The 25896-nt window shown below is 37.8% G+C and overlaps 1 protein-coding gene across 1 annotated transcript in view; it reads left to right on the top strand.

Moving 5' to 3' along the window:
* Nucleotides 1–25896, top strand: part of LOC108502931 (collagen alpha-1(XIV) chain) — a 79775-nt gene that overhangs the window by 46856 nt on the left and 7023 nt on the right. Inside the window, exons 30-40 of the mRNA XM_017826402.1 lie at nt 3277–3354; nt 3625–3711; nt 8442–8495; nt 8897–8992; nt 10235–10288; nt 10727–10780; nt 17220–17273; nt 18153–18224; nt 21127–21162; nt 21589–21655; nt 22153–22341. Of these exons, the coding sequence (XP_017681891.1) occupies nt 3277–3354; nt 3625–3711; nt 8442–8495; nt 8897–8992; nt 10235–10288; nt 10727–10780; nt 17220–17273; nt 18153–18224; nt 21127–21162; nt 21589–21655; nt 22153–22341 (841 nt within the window). The remainder of the gene's footprint in view (nt 1–3276; nt 3355–3624; nt 3712–8441; nt 8496–8896; nt 8993–10234; nt 10289–10726; nt 10781–17219; nt 17274–18152; nt 18225–21126; nt 21163–21588; nt 21656–22152; nt 22342–25896) is intronic.

Raw genomic sequence — 25896 nt, forward strand, 5'->3', positions numbered from 1 at the left:
TATTCTGTTTGCATGACAACCAATGAGAGTCTTTCCATTTTGTTTCAGATGTCTTAAAGAAGATTTGTTTGGGGTTTTTGACTTTTTCCTTGTGTGATACTGTTCGCTGATTTTCTTTGAACTTTCTTGACCCTAGAATGAGGTTAGCAGAGAATATGAACCTCGAACTCAAGGCTTGATTTGAATAGGAATGAGGTTTCAAAAATGTATTTACTTGTTAATATATGAAAATACTCTTGTTTAGTAAAAAATAAGCCTTCAGAATATATTTCTGTACAAAAAAAAAGTGCTTTTAACCTTCAAACTTACGGATAATAGTTATGTGAAGCCTGTAAAGACAATTACATAGAGAAACCCTTGTAGTTACATTCCAACAGAAACAGAAAAGGGCAGACTTAGGAAATCTTGGAATTAGAGAAGGCTTTGTAAAGAAGTGGAAAGAAATGGTGTCTTTTGTTAGAACCTAAGAATCTATAAAAGAAAAGTCAGACTGCCCACTCACTGAAAAATTTGATTTTGTTCAAATGAACTGTAAAACTCATGTAAGACTAAAAATATGTAGCTGAGGATGAAAATTCTTTATAGTAGTGTTCAGATCTCTTTGGGTATTACCACATATACCAAATTACAAGCAAATCAAGAAAGCACCCAAATACCATTCTTTAAAGTCTCCATTCTGCACAGTTTATTCATGTTGAGTAGGACTTGTGTGAATGGTCACTTTTAAGGCACAAATGAGTTGGTTTCCTAGTCCAAATATTGAAGGACATCAAAGGACTCTAGTAGGAGGCAGGATGGAGATTCTTCTCACAACAAGTAAACTTCTTAGTTTTAGAGATACTTATTACATAAAATAAAAACAAGCAGACAGTTATTTTGGAATAAAATTGTGGATGTTTTGTTCTAACTGTATTCACATTTAGCATTGTTGGAATGTTTTTTAGAGTATTTTTTAATTAAATTAATATAGTGCAATCACCTGAATTTTGCCAAACATTTCAGTTTTGAGGGAATGTAATTGTACTGGAGTTTTTTTCCCAATTATGCATATGGTGTGCAACAGTAAAAGGAACATGAAGAAATAGAGATAGATAAGACAGAAAGGGCATTAGACTAAAAGTGCCTAACCGTTTTAACATTCCTGAATAGTGAAGCTTCTCTGGATTAGACATTCCAGCTAGCCAGAGCAATGAAACCTGACTGTGACATGCAGCAAGTAATGTTTTTTATTCCTTCAGTGAGATTTAATGAAAAGTTAAAAAAGTAATGCCTAGTGCGGTCTGCTGTTGAAAAATCTTTGCAGAGCTGTAGCTTTGTTAGATGATGATAGGTAGACTTTTCCATCTCATTTTACTGATTCTGCTTGGAGGGCTGGATATTTAGAAAGCAAAATCACTATGAATACAGAGAATTATAAATAAATGTTTAACACTAGCAAAGAAAGCTTTGTTTTGTTATTTAGCTTGAGTCAGAGCAACCCACATAATATTTTAAAATAAGAATACTGTGTCATTCAACATTTGGTTAGTGAATACGGCAATTCAGAAAATGCCTGTTTGCTCTTTAATTTACAACAACATATTTTATCTCTATGGATCTCTAGATTGTCTAGTCCAGAGAAAATGAATGCATATACATGCCTATGTAGGACGTATAAATTCAGCTAGTACTGTCAGCCTTCCATTGTTCAGGATAACAGAATAGCTTGAGATGGACTGGGTTGTGGGAAAAAATGGCAATATGACTTCACTTCTGAACCCAAGCTGCTTTCTGCACAACCAGCTCACGTGTTGCTGCACCCCTTTCTGAGATGTCTTATTTGCTTAAGTGCAGTATCATGCAAATGCCCAGGGTCATTCTGAGTCCCCGAACAGTGTCTTCATGCATGTTCACAAGCTAAGGAATCCTGGAATGGGTAGCTGAGAGATGTATAGCAAAGAGGGAGGCATCTTAAGTGGCTCCACATGAGGCCAACTTGCATTTGACATAGGCAGGGACACAGACTTGCTGGACTCAGAGTGGATCTCTGTGGACCCAAACCAAGGGTCCAAAAGCTGCCTTCATGCTGCACTTCAGCTGTCTGAGGTGTTTAGCATGGACCCAGCTCGTGTGAGTATGCATCTACAAACCAGCTAATCCGCTGTAAGGTGAAGAAAATGTCTATTTATGTGAAAGTATGCCTTTATTCAAAATACAGTAATTGACCTATATAAGAAAAAGAATGAGACAAAACCAAAGGTGCACATATGTAGTTCATTTAAACAGATTTGAAAGTAATACAGTTTTAAGAAATCTTTAAATTCATTCCTCTCTTCTGGTCTTAAAATAATGCCACTGAAAATAATAATGGGAACAAAACCAAAGAGAGTTCTATCTCTAGCAGCTCCTCGAATTTTTTAACATGTGGGGTTAATTTAATGGGATGTTCTGTTCCATTCTCCTCTGTATTCAATATGCACATAAACAAGGCATGGAAAAAGAATAGAAATAGTAACAGAAGCTTCATCTCTCTAGACCACTTTATTGAGTCAAGGCTGTAAAAGAGACAATTGGTCTTACCATTGAGCCCTATTTAGTATATTGTTTCTGAGTATCTAATAGCCACTATTTTTAGCAAATGTGTGTGTTCTTGTAGATTAAATTCTTGTCCAAACCATGTTCCCAGACCTGTGATGGGAATTTTCTGCCCAATGTTGTCACTTTTCACCATTAAACTATTGTTGCCTGGGGATAATAAGGACAGGAGAGGGCATATTCTAAAGTAAAATTAAACTGGAGAAAACTATAAATATTGTCTGTGGCTCAGCTCCAGTGTAAGTAATAGGCTATAGGAGACCTTGTCGCAGATAAAATCTGATCAGCTGACCGGTGGGTTAAGAGGAATTACTCAGTTTTGAGAAGCTGAGCTCTCTTTTGACTGACTCTTGATGCCTCCTTTGCTATATAAAAAGTACTGGGAGGCAACATTGTGCAAAATCAGAAATTTAATCAAGGAGTGGGGGATAATCCAACAAGTGCAGCATTTAACCTTGAACAGCTTGCTCAATTCATGAAGTATCTGATAGCTCAGATGAATTGCTTAGAATACACATTTGGTAAAAGCAGTGGATTTGCCATTTAAGTGACGTATTTGTGGCTTGCTGCTCAAAGTCAATAGTCTCTCCTCTGTCTAATCTGAGTACTTTAAATAAAGATGGCTTTACTTGCTGATAGCTTCATTCTGCACTGCTCTTACACCTAACAGTCATTTTGTACATCACCCTTGTTTTGAAACAGCTGCAGTTACAGATGTTTGACATTGTTTGTGCTACCTCATGGGCCAATCGAGACAAATGCTGTGAGCTTCCTGGCTTGGTAAGAAATCTCTGCCAATAACTGTAGAATTTACCTTTTACTTTCCCCTTTATTGAGTAAATGTTTTAATTGAAATGGATGGTTAAGTGTTTTCAAAACAAGTCCAAGTCTGCTTGGATTACGTGTCCTATTGAAAGTCAAGGACATATATGTTTCTAAATCAAGTAGGTGCTTTTGAGGCATCCACACAGTACTTTGTCTTAGATTCATAAAATCCCTAACTTCTAAAGTTTTTGACATCATTCTTCTCCTATCTTAATTTTTCCTTAGAGAGATGAGGAAAACTGCCCTGCCCTTCCTCATGCTTGTTCCTGTTCAGAAGCCAATAAGGGTCCTCTTGGACCTCCTGGACCACCGGTAAGGTTTTATTCAGGTTTTTAGTGAACTGTACTAAATAGTCCCCTGGCCACCTTTATTCCAAAACATGTATTGCCCATGTAAAACTAATAAGGTTAAATTAGGGTTTTAAGTGTTTGTGAAGAGATAGAATTATATTCAATTTATAGCAAAGATGCCAAGTATTAGGCTGTAAAAAACCTTCTACATAGTCAGTCAGTCAAATTTTTAATGGTTTAATCAAGACCTGAAGCAGCTGTGGTATTCTTTGGATCTTGCACCCTCTTACCTGTCTGTAGCATTAGTAGATACGTCATAGTTAGTGCCATTTATTTTCTAAATTTTAATCACCTTCTGTCTGTCTACTATAATATATGTGTATTAAATGTAGTTTTGAGTTTACCTTTTGAAATGCTCAGTTTACAGTATCTTATGAATTAGAGATATGGGGTATGACAATGCCACTTGTATGGTATGTGATGAAAGAAGACTTTTCTGTGTTAAAAGCCCTAGATAAATACAGTATTGATTGGAAAGCACAACTGTAAGTGTAGGTTCTTCTGAGACCTCCTAGAGACGGAGAGGTACCCAAAAGCCCTGAAGGGAAGAGAGGATGAAATGATCTGCTTTGGTGAAAGCTGAATTAAAATTTTTTCCAGCTTGCCAGTGAATGATGAAATGCACACTGGCACAACTTTTACCTTTACTATCTGATGTTCTTTTAATAGTTTTTACTGTGTAAATGTTAAGTGTATATCTAAGTTCCTTGCATAACCAGTGGAACTAGATAGTCTCTTCTAGAAGCCAGTTATTTCACTTTCCTTCCATCTTAGTGTAGGATCTTTGAAATATGGAATAAATCTCCTTTCTTGGAAACTTGTGGAAACTCAATGTATAAGACATAGAGATACAGGTCACTAAATTTTGAGAACTCAGTCTCACATCCCAAGCTTGATTTTTATCAATTTAGAAAAGTTGCAGCCTCTGTTTACAGTGGCCTGTTACTGGTTTAATTTAACAAGAATCCTAACTGGGATAGAATGATCACGTGGTTTCTTTTTTTACAACTAGGTTGTTAACTTTGATTGGCATCTTAGGGCTGCCTGCTAAGTTAGTTTGAGATGAGGCTCTCCTATGAAAGGTTTGAGCTGCGTGTTTCTCTGCTCATACTGAGTCCTGTGTCTTCCAAGATCATGTTTTGAAACAAAAGAGCCAGTGAAGAATGCAAAGGAAAATGCTTCTGAAAATGTTAAAGTACACTGATTATATGAGATACATGTTTAACAACAAAATTAACTTGCACATAAGACATTCATGTTGTTGATCCTAGCAGGCATTAATCCTACTAACAACTCAGAGGTTAGTCTTTCTGCAAGAACGGTTCTTCACCCTCTGGTACAAAAACCTGGAAAGGAATTCAGGAGAAAATTCACTGAAGAGATGTGTCTTGAACAAGGAGAAATTGTTCTGTTCCCCTGTTTAAATATAGGTTATAAATCAAGTAGGGATTAAAATTTTAATTTTTGTATCTTAGCATCCAATTTGTGTTCTTTGACAAAGACAGATAATTCTGAACTGAATTGGAGTAGTTTGACCACATTTCACAGTAAAATGAAAACTGTTTGAAAATTATTTGACTGGAAGGATGTGTATTACTATAGTTCAAAAGATATATGAATCAGGAATTGCTAAGGCTTAACCCAGCAGTAAAATAATGTACTTTTATATATTATATTTAGGATTAACAGTGTTTTGAATAGCATAGTGCCATGCAAGAGGAGGCTTAAAGTCAAGCAGAAAAATCACTGCCAAGGCAGGCAGTGTGTGATTTTGGAACTCAGTGGGTTTGAAGTGATGCTTTTTTGCCAGACAGTTAGATGGCATAGCTCTGGAAAAAAAAAAAAAAAGAAGTACAAGGCCTAAGAAAAAGCAGAGCAAAGGAATAAAGTCAACATTCATCTCTGTGCCAACCAAAAGTCAGAAAGTCACATGTGCTATGTCTGGTCAATAGTGCTCCAAGTTGTTAAAATGTCATGTGACTTTTCTCTAAGCCAAGGGTTTTTCTGTTTAAGAGATCAGGATTCTACCATGTAGCCAGTTTTAGACATTAGGCTAAAGAGACTCCAAAGAAAAGGCTTCCATTTGTTTGGGATAGTAACTCCGGAAAGATTTTCTAGGCTTTTAGTAAATGGGTCATTTTGGGTAAGACAAAGTATTGTCTAGAGTTAATATTATCTGGCAATTTTCATGATGGGATACTGTTTTTATGGCTTCATCTTTGCCAGAATTTGATCCTGCTGTCTGAAATTCCTGACACAAAGTAAAAATAAGATATCACACAAAATCAATGCCTGCATTTATAAGGAGTGCTGCAGAACTGAAGAAGGTGAAATAAACAAAAATATTGGAGGATTGCAGAAGTTTAATTGCAAGAAACAGCATTCAGTGCTTCACAGGTTTTAACTATTAAAGAGGAATAAGGAGGTGTCTTGATAACAGTTGATTAAGGCTGTTTCTGGGGGAAAGCACTGGCCATTAAAAAGTTATTCAAAATAAGGGAAAAGGCATAACAGGAATTTTTGGCTAGAAGAAGAAATGGCAGAAGAAATGAAAAATTTGAAATTAGTCACACAAGCTTAGTAGTGCTGGGAAATAACCACCAATACAAGTTTATGAGAAAACTGAGGTGGGCTATTCTGATATTTTCATCTTAAATAAATGCTTTTCTGGAACTTGTACTTTTACCAAGCAAAGGCTGCTGGGTTCAGCACATGGCTAAATGTATCAACTTCAGCATGGATCTCAAAGTGTATAATTTAATGTCTCAGCATCAGGCTGGTTTTAAGTATATATTCTTAGTAAAAATGCAGTCTCTTTCTGAGAACAAAATGTGAGAAAACTCTGTGGTTTTGTTTATGTTAAAAAGTTGCAGTTATTGTTCTGAGGAATTTTTAATCTCAGAGAGAGTAGTCTCAAGAGAAAGGCAGAGGGAGGAGAAAGGACAGAGGGAGCTACTGGGCTGGAATGTAGAAATACAAGTATCTGGAATTTTGGAACTGGCATTTGAGATGTGGTTCCGTGGAAGAATGGGATAAGATTTTAAGGGTTGGAGCTGGCTATGGTGGAATGGGTTGTGGCCATAGACCTGTGGGATGAAGGCAATAAGACTGAGGAAGCTGAGAGGGGCAGTGGAAAACTGCTCTGTGATGACACATATGAAGACCATGTCATGATACCTTTATTGAAGAGCAAGAGTGCTCTAACATTTCCAAACATTTCTGTTGTTTGCATTCCTGTTTAAAGTCTCATAGATACTACATTTTTTTGTGTCTTTAATTTAACTGCTGTTATTTTTGTAAGTACTTATTGTAGCCTCTACAGAATGCTATTCAGTTATGGTGTGTAGTTGTACAAGATCCTTTTTGAGTAGTACAAAGAAGGGTAGAATACCTGTAAAGCTTATATTCCAATAGGTTAAGCAATATGCTCAGGTGGGAGAAGAGGGAAATTGATATGAAAAAAAGTGAAAAAAAAATTTATGCTGTCCTAGAACAGAAAGCACATGCAGCATATTTTTGCAAAACACGTTCATGGCAGCCATCCATAGATATATGCTACTCCAGTGTCTCAGATGATACTAATAAAAAAGGCAACAGTTGGTTAATAAATTGTGAACAGATGTAAGCATTACTGAAAAAAGCAAAAAAGAGAAAAATGACCAAAAGAGCATTTTACCTAAGAGTAGCTCTGAATTAAACCATGGTAGATCTAGTAGATTCTAGAGCTGTCCTTGCTGAAAAGTATTCTCAAGTCATTAGAATCAAAGAATTATAGAACTGTTTAGGTTGGAAAAGACCTTTAAGATTTCTGAGTCCAGCACTGCCAAGTCCACCAGTAAACCATTTCCCTAAGTGCCACATCTACATATCTTTTAAATACCCCCAGGGATGGTGACTCCAGCACTTCCCTGGACAATCTGTTCCAATTCTTCACAACCCTCTCCATGAAGAAATTTTTCCTAATATCTAATCTATGCCTCCCCTGGTGCAGCTTGAGGTCATTTCCTCTTGCTCTGTCACTTGTTACCTGGCTACAACCTCCTTTCAGGCAGAGAGTGATAAGGTTCCCCCTGAACTTCCTTTTCTCCAGGCTAAACAAACCCAGCTTTCTCAGCTGCTCCTCTTAAGACTTGTGCTCCAGACCCTTCACCATTGCCCTCTTCTGGACCTACTTCAGCCCCTCAATGTCCTTGTAGTGAGGGGCCCAGAACTGAATCCAGGATGTGAGGTGCAGCCTCACCTGTGCCAAATACAGGGGGATAATCGCTGCCCCGGTCCTGCTGGCCACACTGTTTCTGATATAAACCAGATTGCTCTTGACCTTCCTGGAAACTCAGCCTTTGACAATACAATTTTGCTGAGAACAGACATATGTGCAGGAGGTTTCAGCAACTGGAAGGGAACCCATGACCACATTTCCATCCGTATTGTAGCTTTGACTGTTATTTTGATGCTTACGTGGTGTGCATTCTTGGCTCTAGAAAGCAGTCACATCTGTGTTTAAATCTGTTCCTGTGCATGGCCATACTCAAGTATGTTCTCAGTTTAATTACCCCAGTGGAGGGATAGTGACAGAATATTTACTGATTCTTGAATGCTGATTTAGGAACAGGAAAAAACCTGTTTGGGCTTCTCTGGATTTCATTTTTGAGAGTTTTGGTTTTCAGTGACTGCTATGCTTTTGCTTCACAGGGTGGTCCAGGTGTCAGAGGTGCCAAAGGTCATCGCGGTGATCCAGGTCCAAAGGTACTTTGTACAGCACTCTACATTTGATAGATGTACAGGTTCTTGCTTTATCTTTGCTGCATGTAAGCCTTGAAATTAATTCCAGATTGTCTCTGGTGTTGTTGAGGAAAAAACATAGTGAAATGCCATTGGCGTTTGGTATGGCTCTTTTCATAACAATTGCCTGTCCTGTTTGTTCCTTGATAAAATATAAAATTTAGAATTCTGCTTTCACCACATAAATAATAATTTTTTTTAGTATTTATAAAGGACCCAGGCAGTTTTAAATTGAACCCTAACTGCTCAATCACATATTAACTCATATTTCAGATATTTTTGAGTCTATTGGTATTTAATTCTTCAAACAGAAGCTGCCTTTGTCCATATGATAAGAGTTTAACTTATGTCCTGTGCTACTTTAGGGACCAGATGGACCTCGAGGTGAAATTGGTGTTCCTGGACCGCAAGGACCTCCAGGACCACAAGGACCCAGTGGACTTTCTATTCAAGGGCCTCCAGTGAGACTTAAAAAAATCAATAGGCTTCTTTCCTGTGATGTTTAAAACAGCAAATAGACTAGACTGAAATAGCTTTTAGTGTTGTGATCAGAATCTGAATTTCAGCATTTGAGGTGAAATCACAGATGTGGGTTTGACCTGTAGTGAATGTGGGTTCAATGCCAACATTTCTGCTTTTTATTTGATCTGAACTTTTGGTCAGCTGAAAGTATTTGATCACAGGTTCAATATGACCTGGGTATTAGCATCCAAGCCTGAAGACAAGTGAAAAAAAATTGCAGTGGGGGTCGTAACATGACACCAAACCAAAGTGTTAATATTTTATCTTTTTCTGGTTGGGGTATTGCTCATTGCAGATCGGTTCTAACTTGACAGGTATACCCAAGCAAGAGCACCATATTCTCTGCCAAAATTAAGTAATAATGTTCATTTCATTACAAAATCTGTCATCAGAGGAGGTGATTAGGCCTGGAGTTTGAAATGTTGTTGTGAAATAAGTCGCAGAATTTCATCATAAAGAAACATTGGTAGAAACATTGGTAGCACTTATCTTGTTTCATATACTTCTCAGTAGATGGGTACACACAAGCCTTGAAATGTAGTAGATACAGATCTTTTTCTGCAAGATTTTTTTTCAAATTTACTACATTGTAATCCACTTTCTTCTTTTTATCCAGTCTGTATGGTACTGCTGTACAATATAATGATTTACCAAAACTGTATATTCTTGATGCTGCTGTCATCAGAGAATAATACAGAATACTTTAATTATAAGAATATTTATTTCTTAGAGAAATTTTTTCTATATAAAATTTCATTGAAGTTACTTTATTATGTAGCAACATATATTTTTTTGTCATGCATATGTAATGTAGAAACATGTCTATTTTCCATAGAAAACTCTTGGTTTCATCATTGTAGGAAATACTTCTGAGGCCTGAAGTGAAACAGATTCCTTTGAAGAGAAAATAGCTACCTTTTTTTTTTTTTTTTTTGAGCATAATGGCTATAATTTTGTCAGGTTAATTCTGAATTCTTTTAAAATGAATTTTATTTTCTGTATTTTTAAATTCTTCATTTGCAGTTTTGTAAACAAAAGTCTGTATGTTTGCTTTCAGTAGGAAAAATAGTCTTTTTTTATTGGTTGCTTTGTTATTTTTTTCACAAGAAAATGAAAGGAACTATTAAAAATAGAAAAGTAACCATATATTTGGTTTACTACGTATGATTCTTAATTTGCAGGGGCCACCAGGTGAAAAGGGAGAGAAGGGAGATCTTGGTTTTCCTGGCCTGCAGGTATTCCCTAAGTTATTGTCTAACCCGTCTCTTACTAAGCTTGAATGTTGAATTGACATCACTGTGAGTTTAGGGCATGTATTCCAAACTGCTGAGAAATGTGGTGTTGGGGTGAATTGAAAAGAGCTTTAGAAAGTGAAGGAATACAGGGTATGGTGGTGTGCAGTGACCAATTCATCTGGGGCCTGAGGAACTGGTTATTTTCTTGTTTAACACTGAAATCAGGTCTCTATAGGCTCAAAGCCTGTGCATTTTAACAATGTCTGTTTAGCCATCTCATTTCACAGAAATACCTTCTTTACTGAATCTTTTATGGCCCCACCCATTATTGAACCTAGTTCCATTTATCCAAAAGCATGTCATACAGTTTCACTGGAAAATGATTTAACTGGATTCTATTAATTTGAACTCAACTTGCTTTCCCTTGATCGTGCTTAGGGTGTCCCAGGAGCATCAGGTTCACCCGGAAGAGATGGAGCTCAAGGTCAAAGGGTAAGGTTTAACATGTTTTACGTGTTTTATTTCCATTCTGTAATGGGTATGTTTACCCCTGGTGGTCTAGTGGTTAGGATGCAGCGCTCTCACTGCTGCAGCCCGGGTTCGATTCCCGGTCAGGGAAACTCCCCCGGGCAGATGGAGCTCAACAGCCCTGTAAGGCCATCCATCTAAGAGAAGGTCACTCTAAACAAACCTACGTTCTGAGACCCTCACTGCCACTGTCCAAGCTTGCTCGGCCCCGGCAGATGAACCTCAGGATTAAAGGGTGGGCTCAGTTCAGCGCACGCTGGGTCTCACCTAAAAAATCCACTGCACAGACTCCAAGGGTCAATGACCTTTCCCAAATCTTCGCTCGTGAAGACTGGCCATACATTGATATATCATAATTTATGTCACCTTTATCATCTCTGCCAGTCAGCACAGCAGTCAGAGGCAGGGTGAATATTCTTCCATCTACTGGATGAGGCTTGAGAAATACTAGACTAGTGACAGGAACCATCCACAATGGCTGTGCTTAATGCATTTGATAGAAGTAGAAGTGCCTTGTGTTCAGCACTGCTAATTAGTCTCTTTGCTTATATGTTTAAAATTAGGGGGTTGTTAAATGGTACATAATTAGTATGCAATTCAGTGCAATGATGTAAGTTAGTTTTCTAGCTAATTAATGAGTAACAGAGACAACAACAAGGAAATTCAATATTAGAATTTAGAACAATACCTGTAGAAACTGTTGACAGGAGGAAAAGGGGAAGGGGAAGAATAATACCAAAACTGCCTAGGAAGCAATTAAAAAAAAATCATATTCATTTGTGTAGTTAAATATTTAAGTCCTCCTCCTTGTCTCCTTGAAGAGACTCTTGTTTCATTGTTAGTCAGGCACTGGAAAATTTTTGTTAGCATAGTACTAGATTTCTGTCTACAGTAGAAGTTCGTTATTAAATATGACTTTTCAGTTTCATTTGAACAAGATTTACATATTCATGATCCTTTTTTGGAGTATGTTAATGTAACTTGAACTTCGGAGAAATCTGGACCTTCTTTGATTTTCTGGCATTACTTTTAGACCTTGTTATAAAAAACCCCATCCCTGTAGCAAAATGTGTATTTGAACTCACTATTATGAATTTAAACATTGGCATATCTTTATGTCTAGAAGTAAATCCACTGAAGTTATTGTGGAATTTGGATGATACATAGATATGCTTTTTTCTCTAAAAATCAAGAAAAAAAATTTTCTTAAGACAAATATTTACACATTATCATCAGAAGAATAATTGCATGAATAGCCTTCTAATTTTCAATTAAGTTGTGGTGAAATATGAAGCTATATATATTCTTTTTTTCTACTTTATAATACTGTGATGTCTTCTTCTTTTGCATGTTTTTAATGGGTTTTTTTGGCTGTATTGGCATATTTCCCCCTAAATTCCCCAAGCTTGGTGTCACCTCTTCATCTCCAGGTTAATAAAGACCTGGAGCTTGATGAACATTTGGATTTTTGCCATGTTCTGTCTGATCTTGGTCATGGACAAGTTGAGGTGACGTGGTGGTAAATGCTGTACATGTGAGTGGTGTGTGCCTCCTTGCTCTACCTTCCTGATCATGAGGGACATCGAGGGGTTTGCAGTTCAAGGAAACTTGTTTTTATATTATTCTGTAGCTGACTTTGTATGTAGCAGTGGATGCCCTCAGACAGACCTTGATGTCAGTCAGCAGTTCAGAAGTGGTCTAGTTTTCCTACATGTGGAAGTCAGCATGTTGTTGCAGAGAGATGGTATTCCAGAGAAAAGCTGAGGAAGGCTAATGCAACAAAGGCTTTCGATACATCCTGGGAAGGTCATGTGGTGCTTATTCTGTAGAATACCCCAATGTTGTCTATAAAAAGGTAGGGCAATTAAATAAATTGCTGTTCTTTATGGATATGGTAGTAATGCTTCGTTCATTTGTGTTGCCTTTCTTCTGCTGTTAATCACAGGAGCTGGATGAACAGCCTAGAGCTCATAAAATGAGGTCTGTTATTGTCTCTGTGCGACCCTTATGCAATGTTGTCCTGCAGTAATTATTTCTATGGTAACAAATAATTATATTATACTAATTTTATGGTGTTGTAACTCATTTTATTCCTGTGAAGTTATGACAACATAAAATTGCTTTTAATGGGTGAAGATTCAAACCAATTATTTCACCGCAGTCTCTTTGAAGACCCAGCGCTTGAGAGAGGCACAGTTTTGAAGGGCATAACTGCAGCAGCAAAGGGGAACTGGAAAATTCCTGAGAAGTAAATTACCTTTTCATATAATGTTTCTTTTGTTGGGCTTCCTCCTGTTAGCCAAGGTGCCAAGCTGTTTTGCAACTATTACACTACTAGAACTGAGATTTTCTATGTTATTCTTAGCTTAGTTATCACTTCCTCTTTAGTATTTATTAATCGTTTAAATATTTTAATTATAGTGATACCAGTGCTGTAAAGTCCTTAAACAGATGGCTAAATCACAGTGATTTTAATGGGAGATATGCATGGGACTGGTATTTATTGGGAGATCTCTGAGAACTTTACTGAACTGGGTATAATGTGGTATTTCACTCATGAAGTCCTGGAATGAAGATTTTTTTTCTTCCAGTTACTAGTAGTTGGAATCACTTCACTTTTACAGTTCTTTTTCCTTCCTTTTTTGATTTTGATTTCTAGTGTTCATACTTTCTGGTTTTATTTTTGAAATCAGTTGAGAAAAGGGTTTGTTTTTTCCCTTCTTAATGTTGTAATTCAACACTTAGTCTGTAAAGTTTCTTTTTGTATTTCTGGACTTCTGCTTTTTAGTCCCTGGTTTATTTGCTTTATCTTGCATTTTAGTACCTCTTCAAGAAATAGAACATCTTCTCTGTCAGTTTTGTGAATTCATACAAAGATCACTCTCATAATGACATACCCACTCTATGAAAAAAAGTGGAATGTAATAAAAGTACTGGGTGAAGCCTGACTCAGAGTAAAAAAACCTGCATTTTCTGATAATAAAGCAAACATTTTGAATATACATGATAATGTTTTATACGTATCTGGTAACTGGTTTAAATCTACATCTCAGGCTCCACATGAGGAACAGTCCCCTCCCCTCTTATCTGCTTCCACTTATAAAAGAGTGTCATAAAAGATTTTATAAAATAGAAAATTATTTATTTTTATTTTATGGCTGGAGCTGTGGTTCTTTGGTGTCCTCTCTTGCTGCCCCATATTTGTAGCTACCAGTATAGAGAGGTTTTACTAAAAAGAACAGATCGTGTTTCTCCCCGAACACTCCCAAGCCTTTCATGTTGAAAGATAGAGCTTGAATTGCACATGTGACACATTCTGCTTTTTCTGGGTCAGGCAGTCATGGGTCCCAGGCTGCAAGGTTTTTTAAAAGCCCCTACAGGAAACTCTTTCAATCCTGGGCTCAGTAGCTTCAGTTAAGTTTTTGCCAGTATCTAGTCCTACTGGAAAAATCACCTCTCCACAAGTCCCCCAAACAAATTCCAGGCTACTGAAAGCTCCTGAATCTATAATGGTGTCAGCAGACCTGAGATTTTACACACGATGCCATTTGTATTTCAGCGAATAAAATCCCTTATAAAAATTCTGTCTGAACTACACTCTTTCTCTGTAATTTTTTTTTTCATACCATTAACAAAGTATGTCTTGATTTGAGCTAACTTTCCAAGATAATATACATCTTGATTCTAGGATCTACATCCTAGGTCACACATCAAAATCTGTACCATCCTGCTCTTGGACATGCAGCTACATGGGGGAGATTCAGTGGCTCTGTACGGAGTCATTTCTGTCCTGGATGTGACAGAGAGAAAGTGCTGTTGTGCTACGTAATTCCTCTAGTCATTCCCATTGGAATAGAGATGGTTAAGCAAGGAGGAGAATTCAATAAATGGGAGATTAGATAATATCTTTAAGGCTTCAGTGCTCAGAATACATCTTTGTGAATTCCCACAGTGCTCTATTTTCTTCTACATTACACACACCAAAAATAATGAGAGAAAGAGCCAGAAGAAATACATTCCCAGTCCTCCTGCCAATTTCCTGGTACGTACTAATCTCTATGCACTACTCACAAGTTCAGAATGAGTGTCAGATCCATTCTGGCCATCAGATGGTCTGAGTAACATCATCTTCAAACCCTGCTGGCAGCACAAACAAGTATCTTTAGTCTTTTACTTGTGTGAGAGAATAGGTACTGCCATACTCTTTCTTAAATCAGGCTTCACTTTGACTTCATTTACATGTAGCAGTTTTCACATCTAGCAAATACAGTAGGAGGTGATCTTCTGGGGGCAATACAGACACAATGCCAAGAGAAATAAACCTTAGGAGAATGGACAGGAGGTGATTCTTGAGCAGCCAACAGTAAAAACACTGCTCAGAATAAAGAAATTGTGAAATATATTCCAAGAAAATGTAATTTGATCGTACTGTTAATTCTACTCTTTGACTGGGATGGGAGAAGGGAGGGACCTACAGCATTGTTTTGCTTTAGAAGTTTGTGGGAATCCACTCTAGATCCTGGAAGTCAGTGGAAAGCTCTATATTTCCCTACTCATAGTTAAATTACGCTCTTGAAAGAGTCCAGCCAGTTTTTATTCTGCTTTAGAACTGGTCAAAAATAAATGCAGATTTTACATATTTGCTTTAAAAAGTCAAACATGCTTGTAAATATGCAGGTATCGGTCTTCCTGAAGGTTTTACTGTTACAAAGAGAAGTCTAGCTTGCATTACCTTTAGGGACTTCCATGTTATTGTAAAAATGTGAATAGCTATCATTGAATTTTTCAAAACATTGTTCACAACTAAATGCTTCTTCCAGAGAATATTAGAAACCCTATTTTATCATTTTCAATGCATTTCAAAGTTCTTTCCTTATACCATTCTCTGTTAGCTCTAGGAATACCAGTTTTGGAGTATGAACACACTTTCCTTTGCAAACATATTTGAGCTAGGCTTGCAACCTCTTTCTGTGTATCTCTTAAAACTACTGTGATAAAGATACTACTACTATCTTTACTTCAATGGTGCTTAGCTGTTACAGTTGATTTAGTTCTTACTGTGATATGGGAGCTGCTTTGGTACTTGCAGCTTCAGGAACCATCTGGCTACACTGTGAAACAGGAAAGTATTTCCTTATCAACTCTAAGGATGCATAGATGACATAATGCGAGTTGACTATGTGGCTTATTTTATCATCAAAACACCCTTCTGGTGGAATTTTAAAAAACCTTTCCAGGTACATGGCAGATAATATTCCCCAGGCAGTTTCATATGCCATATGATTGCAGATATGAATAATAGTTTCTGAATTATGAAAAGCATAACTGTAGTAGTTCATGCTGGAGTCATTATTAAAACTGTGTCAGAAATAAAGATTCAGAAAAAATACAAACCAAAAAAGCTCTCTGAGATACTGAGGCCTGGAATGTTCTTTACTGTATGTGTCAGCATAAACACTTTCAAACCTTTCAGCAATAACCCAAACACTTTCCAGCTTAAACTACCTTTCAAAGTGGTCTTGAACCAGAAACAAGACCATATTTTTCCTTTGTAGGGGCTGTAGTAATTAAAGAATGCTTTATCACCAGGCTGGTCAGAAACGCATGCTTTATAGCATAGGGATACAAAGTGTGCATATTGGTTAATTTGCAAGAATACTTTATTAATAGTGTATTTTCCTCTACATCTGGTCAGTCTTTTTTTTTTTTTTTTTTTTTTTTTTGTGATTTGCTTGCTTTCCAGTTTCCAAGTTATCTTTAGTTTTTGGCTCCCATTTCTGGAAGCTCTGAGGCATGTTCATAATGTAAACCACATGAGCATTCCCGGTGCTTCCTGAATCAGGACCTCAGTGATAGTTAGTACATATGTACAGTATTGCTGGGCAGAGAGATCGACTCTCAGTTGCCATCTTTCAGCACTTCATCAGTGGGACTGTGAATAGTTGCAACCAGTGAGAACAGATGTAGAAACGTGACCTTGTGGTAGGGAGGTTTGACAGCAAACCCTCTCATTTATCTCGCTACAGAAGCGTTCGAAGTGAAATTCACTCAGAGGTGAAAATGGCCAGTATGAAGAATTTTGCATTACTTCTTATTTCAAAAGTATTGTGAGACTAGCTAGATTTTTTTTTTTTAATAATATTGGTGACACTATGGTTCCTTTTCAGAAATAAATCCTCCCCAGGGCAAATAAGGGAATTTTTTTTCTAAGAAACCACTACCAACAGTTATTAATTAAAAAACCAAACAAAAACAACAAAAACCTCCCCAAACAAAAACCAAACCAACAAAGCAAAACAAAACTGAAGAACAAAAAGTAAATAGTATCATCTAGATGAAACAGAACAGATTCATGAAGTACATATAAGAAGCTGATAAAATTGCCTTTATTTCTCTTTTATAGGGCCTTCCTGGCAAAGATGGACCCACAGGCCCACAAGGACCTCCTGGCCCAATGGTGAGTATTGCCTATGGAATTTGTTACTGTAAAAGGCAGCAGGATTTGGGGGGATTATAGGTCACACTGTTATCTAGGCTACAGTGGATAGACCAAGCCCAAGGGAAGTTAATTTTCTCATGACGCACGGAGTTGGCAGATAGCTGCTTGTCCAGTGTCATTTCTTTCCACTCTTACTTAGCTCCAGAAAAAATGTCTCCCATGGGAAGGAGAGAGGGTTATTCTGTCAATAGATTGATAGCTTGTTCTTAGGCAAGTAGCTGCACTATATAGAGGGAATGAATGTTCTTAACATTTCGAACAAGACTTTCTTTTTGTAAAAAATTCCAATTAGGACTTAGTTGAAGGGAAATGCCACGTTTTGCTTGGTCTGGAGGCTGGAGGTGAGCGCAGGTACTCTCACAGAGTAATCAAGGAAGACAGCAGAGTCCAAGTTCATCCTTCAAAGTAAGATGTATGTTGCCTTCAGAATCAGTGTCAGCCTTCTCAGCTACTGGGCAGCTAGGCAAAGTTAATGCCTTCTGGATAAGTGTAAAATGTTACATGAAGCTGAGTATTCTCCAAGCCATCCTGTGGTTTTTACAAAGAACATTCCAAGTCATGCCCCTTCAACACAGTATTAACATCACAGGATTTAGTGGTTCAGCAATTCCTTCCTGTTCCAGAAAGCAACCCACATTATTTTTCTCAAGTGCTTTTCTCAGAGCTGTGCTTTTGGTGCTCTTTTTCCTGCAGCATGTACTTCTCAGTCCTCTCTCTTGGCATCTCCAGTCTTTGACAGAACTGATTGTGTACTGGCTGCTTTGTGGACTTTTGCTCATCGAGATTCACGGATGTTGACTGTCATCACCACTGTTTTCTTTCTCTTTTTCCATGCAGGGCATACCTGGTGCTCCAGGTGTTCCAGGTATTACTGGAAGCCAGGGGCCACAAGGTGATGTTGGAGCTCCTGTGAGTAAAATTAATTAATATTTCTTTATCTTCTGTTGTGTATTAGTTGGTTTCTGATCTTGGCTTCACTGTTTGACAGAACTCCTCAATATTTATAGCTCATGATCTGTTTGCAGTTAGTGGCTAAATGAAACATCATATTGATCTTTCTTTGTTCATTCTTTGTAACTAAATTTATTTGTTGATCTTACATACAGTGTTTGGAATATAGGGATTATAGAGTCAAAACACAAAACATGGAACTTAAAAACATAACTGTGTGAATTTGTAGTCTTTGTGTAATTACTTTCTCCTTTCTTTCATTTACACTTCTAGCAACTCTTGGGAAATTCAAGTATGCCATTTATTAACCTGAATATTTCCAAAATATTATTCTGATTCTCAAACTGTGAAAATATTGCATGAAAAAAAATCTGGCTTTTGTGGTTACTCTATGTTCACATCAGAACAAATGACTAATGACCAGGGCTTTTTTTAGATTATTATTATAAATTTGACTGTCAGTTTCTTTGAGTGGAAAATTACATTCTCTATAACTGAAATTAGTATTAGGAACCTCCAATATTAAGTTTGTCTTTCAGATATTATTTTTTTATTATTATAAAAACAACCCAGAACAAAACAGTTTGATTGGAAGAAAGGAATACAACTATGAAATGAGTGTGTAAATTATATAAAAGACAATATTTATAGTGGACCTCTTTTTTCTCTGTAACAGTTCAGGTAATATTGTGTATTCATATTTAAACATTTGACAACTTGGTTAATTAGAAAACCTGCTCAGTTTTTTTCCATATATGACAGTAAATGTTCTATTTAATTTTTAAAGACATCAGAATTGGGCAGTGTGTATTTCTGACTCTATTTGTAGACTAGAAATTTTTTTTCAAGATCCAGTTTGGTTTGGAGATTTAGGCCAATGCAAGCATTTTTATTTGGCTAAGCGGAAATGAAATTAAATTGACTGATAATGTATAATATATAAGCAAAGATAATAACCTAATGCCCAGTTCTGCATAGTTTCTTCGTGATATCATGAAATCCACTAAGGAGATTTGATGAGCTATGGAGTTTATTACTATCAATATATAACATGTTGGCTATTCGGTTCCTGTCCAAATACATAAATACATGTTCCAGATATTGAACCAAATTTCCTAGAGTGTAGATATTCCTGTGAGTCATGTAAGAGCTCTACTGTGTTCAGAAAAAACAGCTAGATGGGTGAAAAATTACTGAGCTTTAATAACTGTCTTTCTCAAAGGGTAAAGTAATAAAAAAGAGATCTCAGAAATAATCTTGCAGTCTTTGTATGAGTTTCTTCTTTCATCATCATGGCTAGGCTTCGCGAACGAAAATTTGGGAAGGCTCTATCCACATTTGCTACAGGCACGCTGGTGGCTTATGAGGCCAATACGAGACAGACATATCCGATTGCAAAAGGCACAGCAGAAAGACTCCTTAGGAGGTGTATTCTGCAATTTACGGTTCTTTCTGCGCTGCCTTTTTTCCTTGAGAGTGATCTTACGTGTGTTCTCGAAGGAGACAGCTGCGTTATAGATGGTGTGTCTCCAGGCCTCCCGATTTGAGGCCAGAGTAGACCAGCTGTGGTGATCAATATGGCCAAGGCTGAGATGTTGTTTCAGGGAGTCCTTGTATCTTTTCTTCGGGGCTCCTCTCATGCGGCAGCCAGTGGCAAGTTCACCAGAGTTTCTTCTTTCCCAGGATAGAATTAAGCTGTGCTTTAACCATATATCAGTGAGCTGCTTACCTATTCAGGTAGACCTTTCCTTGCTACCCCAAAAAACTGCCATTGGTGAAGTTATAACTGCCCTAGTCAACTTGTTCCAATCCGTAATAGTCCTTACCATCATTACAGTATTATATTATCTTTAATGTCTGATATGGTTTGAAGCTGGCTCCCTGCCAAGTCTCCAAACCTTACCACAAGAAGTCCCCTTCCTCCCCCCAAACCTCAGGGAGAAGAGGGAAAAAACAACCAAGAAAACCGAAATGAGAGAGAGACAGCTAAAGCAATATATATAAACATAATATAAATATATTTACACTTATATTACAGTTATATACAATTTCACAAGGAAAAGGGAAGGGGGAAGGGAAAAGGAACAAAACCAAAATAAAATATATATATATTCCGATTAGTAACCCAATATTTAGCAACTAAAAGAGTTAGCAAAGAAACATCTCTACTCTCCTTGGGACAACCGATAGTCGCTCTGGAACAACCGCCAGCAACCTCCATCTCCCAAGGTCGGCAAGGCCTTACCAGGCCTCGCTCCCCAACACGACAGACTCAACAGCAGGGAACCTGCACCTCCAAGCCGCCGGAAGGAAAGAGAGCGAAGGCCTTTCCTCCTTTCTTCTTATAGTCTGGCTTACGTAAAAATCGTAGGGAATACTGGGTAAATCTGGACTCTTCCTTGGCTACAGACTGGTCACCAAGAAAGGCCTAGACCAAACTACCACATTCTCATACTTAATTTTCTGTGCAGTTTAACCCCTTTGCTGACTCTGTTCATAGTGGATGAAGAGTCTCAGTGCAGTAAATGTCACAAATTTCAGACTGCTATTTTGTCATAATTAGACCAATTTCAGCCATGTGAAATGCATGCCTGCCCTTGCTGCCATTTTAAACAAGTGAATTCAGTGTGTGACAAACACATGAGAAAGTAATTGTTCCCATGTAGTTGCCAGAGGTGAACATTTTGTTGAGTACTGAAATGGAAGTGTATTTGCCAGTGTCACATAACAGTGAAATCTTGTTTATTGTTTTTTTTCCCTCCCTTTACTGTGAATCTGCAAGGGAGACAATGTTTTAGGTGTTGAAAATTTTGAGCAGAACAAAATGGGAATTAATTTTTGGTATTGAATCTTTTCATAGGGTCCTCCTGGAGCTAAGGGTGAAAGGGGTGAGCGGGTAAGTCCATATTCACATTAGCCGTGCTTTTTTCCCTGTCTGCCTTCTGCCTTATGAAAGCTTTTTCCAACAATTTATGTTTCTCTGTGTTTACAGGCACAATAGTTTTCTCTCTGCAGTCAAGAAAACTTTCCTTCTTTTCCAGACTTGGTCTTACATATAGCTACATTCATATTTTGAAGGCGAGAAATATGAGGCATCAAGCATGTCTCCAAATCTCTCATTAGGGTTATCTTCTCAGACCTTGGCTTACTGGCTGAAACAGTAATGGGAACCAGCAAAATCCCGAAATTTCTTTGGCTTTTTTTCCTCATCTGTGAGGATATATCTCTCAGCAATGATAAATGTCTTTCATTGCTCTAAGCACTTTCAACACAGAACTGATGCAACAAACTGTTTTATGACACTGCTGCTGTTGTTATCCAGGGCGATCTTCAGTCCCAAGCAGTGGTTCGTGCTGTTGCTCGTCAAGTGTGTGAACAGCTCATCCAGGGCAAGTATATCCATAGTTCATATGCTTCTATCTCCAGAATGGATTTTTCCTGCCACCATTACTTACAAATACAATGCTTTTCAAAGTATCTAAGGGGATCTGTTTGTTTTAGGCTAGACAGTCAGGATTTATGTTCAACTGGATTTATAGCCAAGTAGAGCTGATTAGCATCAGCCATCTAAGCCAGAATTGTCTCCAATCTATTATAGTATACAGAAGCTTCTGCTGTAACAATTTTAAATTTTTATAGACATAAAATACAAAAAAAACCCCAAACCCTTACCAAAGTAAAGAAATAAAATTCCACACAATAGTTTTTCCACTTTCTGTGTACTTCCTAAACCACTATTTCTCCACCAACAAGTACACAACTTCATGCACATAATATCAAAGTATGACAGACCACAGCCTTGAGAACTTGCCAATGCTCTGTTCAAACTTTTCTGAACCAGATTTTCCACTGCAACTTGAAAATTATGATATTTTTTTCCTGACAGGTCATATGGCAAGATATAACTCAATTCTGAACCAGATTCCAAGCCAATCTGTCTCAACACGAACCATCGCAGGACCTCCTGGTGAGCCAGGTCGGCCAGGAGCTCCAGGGCCACAGGGTGAACAAGGATCACCGGGCATGCAAGGGTTTCCAGGAAGCCCTGGTCAACCTGGAAGACCAGGAGAAAGAGGTAGGCTTCATACTTCACACATACAAAGTTATGCCTCCTTTTCCTGATACATTCTGATGGCTTTTGTCTCCTATCTAAATCAACGCAACAGTTTTCTCACTAGTTGGTTGGTGAGTTTAACACAGACCATAATGACAGCTCTGTAGAATCTCTGTCATGAAGGTCATGCAGGCTTTGCTGAGTGTGATTTTGCAGGATCAAACAGAGGTTTAATGTTTAAACTGCTGAAGATTGGCGGGACCTAACTGTACACATCCCATCACATCATGCTTAGTAGGACTCTGAAGTGAGCTGAATCCCTAAATATATCAACAAAGGAGCTGCTGAAGAATGTCAAATGCAAAACTGACAGGTGCATGTTGGGGAAAGATTGAGCTTTTCTGATAACGTGAAATGTGTCAGTCTAGAAATTTCTGACTCACAATTGTCTGAATGGAGCAAGGTTGATAAGGAAAAGAAAAAAATTCTTAGTTTATGGAAATGGTGAGGTCAGAGAGAAGTAATACACTTAACATTTACAAGAATTCTCTTCTGTATTCTTCTGTGTAGGCTAGATCCCCTTCTCTGTTCCTCCACCAGCGTTGTCTAATAAAGAAACAAGCTCCATGTTTGATTTACTCCCTCTCTGTGCAACCCTGGCAATCTTTGGTGTCTCCGAGTAGCACTAATCTCACAGAGGTAATGCTGAGTCGATCTAAAATCGTGAAAGTGCTTTGAGGACCGTGACATGAGGAGGTGTCCAGAAACCCAAGAGACGTATGTGATATTCAAAAGCAGTGAATTGGTGTTGCTGTTACAAAATCTGCTATCTAGCATTTTAAAAATTAATTGCTACGAAGGCTGTGCAGTTCAGGAACAGTTCAGTTCAGGAGCTTAATAGTTCCAGTTCACAGTAGCCATGATGCTCACAGTTAAAACATTGCTTTGAAAAGAAAGTCTTTGAGTGAACCTGTGAGACTGTAATTCCAATTATTTAAAAAAAAAAAAAAGAGTCAAGGTTTCAGGTACTGGCCCCTCAGTCATGCCTGCCTGCTCCAGCTGAGCAAAATCCAGACACTGTCCAGAAAGAAGGAGGAATGAGACAAGTAGAAAAAAAGATTGGAAGAGAAAGCAAGTGATGAACTGACTTTAAAAAGGGTGACCTGGAGAGACTCAATGCAGATTTCAGGGTACTTGCTTCCACACTAAAACTAGCATGTATCAAATGGCTTCTTGGGAATAGATCGTTTAAGCTAGGACTTTGGGAATGGAAGAACCAAAATACCAGGCTACAAAAAAGGAAACCCGTCCAGCATTTTCCATTGTATTTGTTGTGCTGAGGCCCAGACACACATGTTGTACTGCTATGAAATCACAGAGTGTTTAGATACAGTCATTTAAATGGGTTGACTCATTGCTGATAATGTCTGAGAAGCAGCATTGGCAACAGAGTGAGTACAGATAGGGTAAAAACACATTGAAAAGAGTATTTATTACTCTTTTCTTCTCTATATAGATAACTGATGTTAGAAGGGACTGATTTTGACAGGTAATGCTTGTGGGGAGTTTCATAATTAGAGAGCAAGTTCTGTTCAAGCATCCTTCAGAATTACAATCAGCCAGCCAGAGCTCTGCAGATTTTCATGAAACGTGATGCCAAATATTGGGAGTGTTTTACAATACTTAAAGCTTAAAATGAGATTGTTTCAAGAATCAAGAATCCACGTGTAAACTTAAAAGACAAAAGAATTGGTGGTTTATTTGGAGTGAAAATGGGATTTTAGGATGTTCATGTAACTGGAGCCTTAAACAGAATCTGGAAGAAAGAGGAAGGAGCTCCTTCAGAAAGTAGGCAAAAGCATAGCATAATTTATTAGTCCTTGGGGATTTAATTTCTTCAGAAGCAACTGAATCTTTATTCTGATGTGTTTGATATAATAGCACTTTATTTAGCAGGAAGATACCTTTTGCTACAGACCTTTGGGATATTTCGGAATCTGTTTCTAAGGAATTTCTCTAAGCTAACCCCAAAATGCAGAAATAAAGATTAAAAATTATTGTAACCAGATTCATGCTTGTGGAGAATGACTGGAAGTTTTTTGTGCATTCTCAATTATCACTTGCTTCCTAATTACATATCATACAGGGAAGGAGCAGACTAAAATTACTCTTCTTCTGTATGGAAGGGTTTTTAATTTTCCAATAACTACAGAGAAGAGAGTAAATAGAGTCAGACCCCATCCCTTGGTGTGTTCTGAACCATTGTTTGCATTTAACTTGTTTGGCAAACACGATGTATAGTCCTGTCCTGAAGATCTCCAGCCAGCCACTTGGAAGTCTTTATGAACAATGTGTTTCTTTTCACTGATGTCATCAACATTTTGGTTGTATGTGAAGTCAATTTAATGTTCAAGACCAGTGCCAGATCAGCAACTCTGAAAGTCAGGCTCCACCTTTAAGTCCAGAAAATGCACTGCTGCAGAGTATACTGAGAAGTCATAGGCATTAGAAGGAAACAACACCCGCTTATTTAGTAGTGTTGCTTTTTTCCCTCAAATTATTGGGATTGCTGCAAGAATGTGTTACTGGCTCTGAGCTGAGTGGCAAGGTGTTGGTAGAGTGGGAAAAGGTGGGACAGGAGGATAGATGTTTCTTCCTGCTCGCCTCTCCTGCCTACCACCTGTTCAATCCCAGCCTGTAACAAAGGGGCACTTCGGAAAGCAACGTGTGGGACTGGTCAGAAGTCATGCACCAAAGAGAGCTTTACTGGAATATGTCAGCAGCGAGAGACACCAGTGAGCTTCCCTGCTAACTTGCCTGGCCAATAGCTTCTTTTCCCTTGTTTACCTTGTCACTCTGCCAAGCATTAATCAGATGTTTTGGAAAGAGACTGGGATTCAGAGAGTGTTTTGGAGTTCTGTTTGAAACCTTCACTTGAACTTCTAGGTCCAGGATGTCCCATTCTTGGATGTGTTCTCTCACTAATAAAGCACTGAGCTGGTCCTTCCAAGAAAGACCACCTCAGGGAGAAAAGACAAGTCATTTCTCCTGACAGATTCAGTTCTCAGTGTCTGTTGCCAGCTGAGAGGCCACATTGTATTACCAGCCCCTACAGTACATATTCCCAGATAAATTACTAGAATTTTGCTCTCTTACTTATTTGCAGAAATACATAAAACCCCAAACTCAAACGCTAATTATTCACATCAACGCATCTCTATTTTAATTTTAATTTCTATTTAATCTCTGTTTTAACTGGTACTGGTCACAGTACTGGTTTCTATTTTCATAGACCAGTACAGACCAGTACTGGTCACAGTACTGGTTTCTATTTTCATTTCAGCTAGTTCAAATATCTTTTGTTTTGATTTTATGTTTATGAACTGGGACTTAACTAGTGGCTGGCTTCTGAGTGCCCAGGAACTAGTTGAAACTGCAAAATAATATAAAATCCCCAAGGATTCAGCACGTTTTTTTCTTCTTTTTTTTTTTTTTTTTTTTTTTTTTTTTTGTTTTCAATTATTTTTGTAATAGATCGGTAGTTTTCTCAACTTCGAGGAAAAATGGAAAAGCCCT

Source organism: Lepidothrix coronata, unplaced genomic scaffold (genome assembly GCF_001604755.1).
Source record: "Lepidothrix coronata isolate B3197 unplaced genomic scaffold, Lepidothrix_coronata-1.0 Scaffold126, whole genome shotgun sequence".
NCBI classification, from domain to species: domain Eukaryota; kingdom Metazoa; phylum Chordata; class Aves; order Passeriformes; family Pipridae; genus Lepidothrix; species Lepidothrix coronata.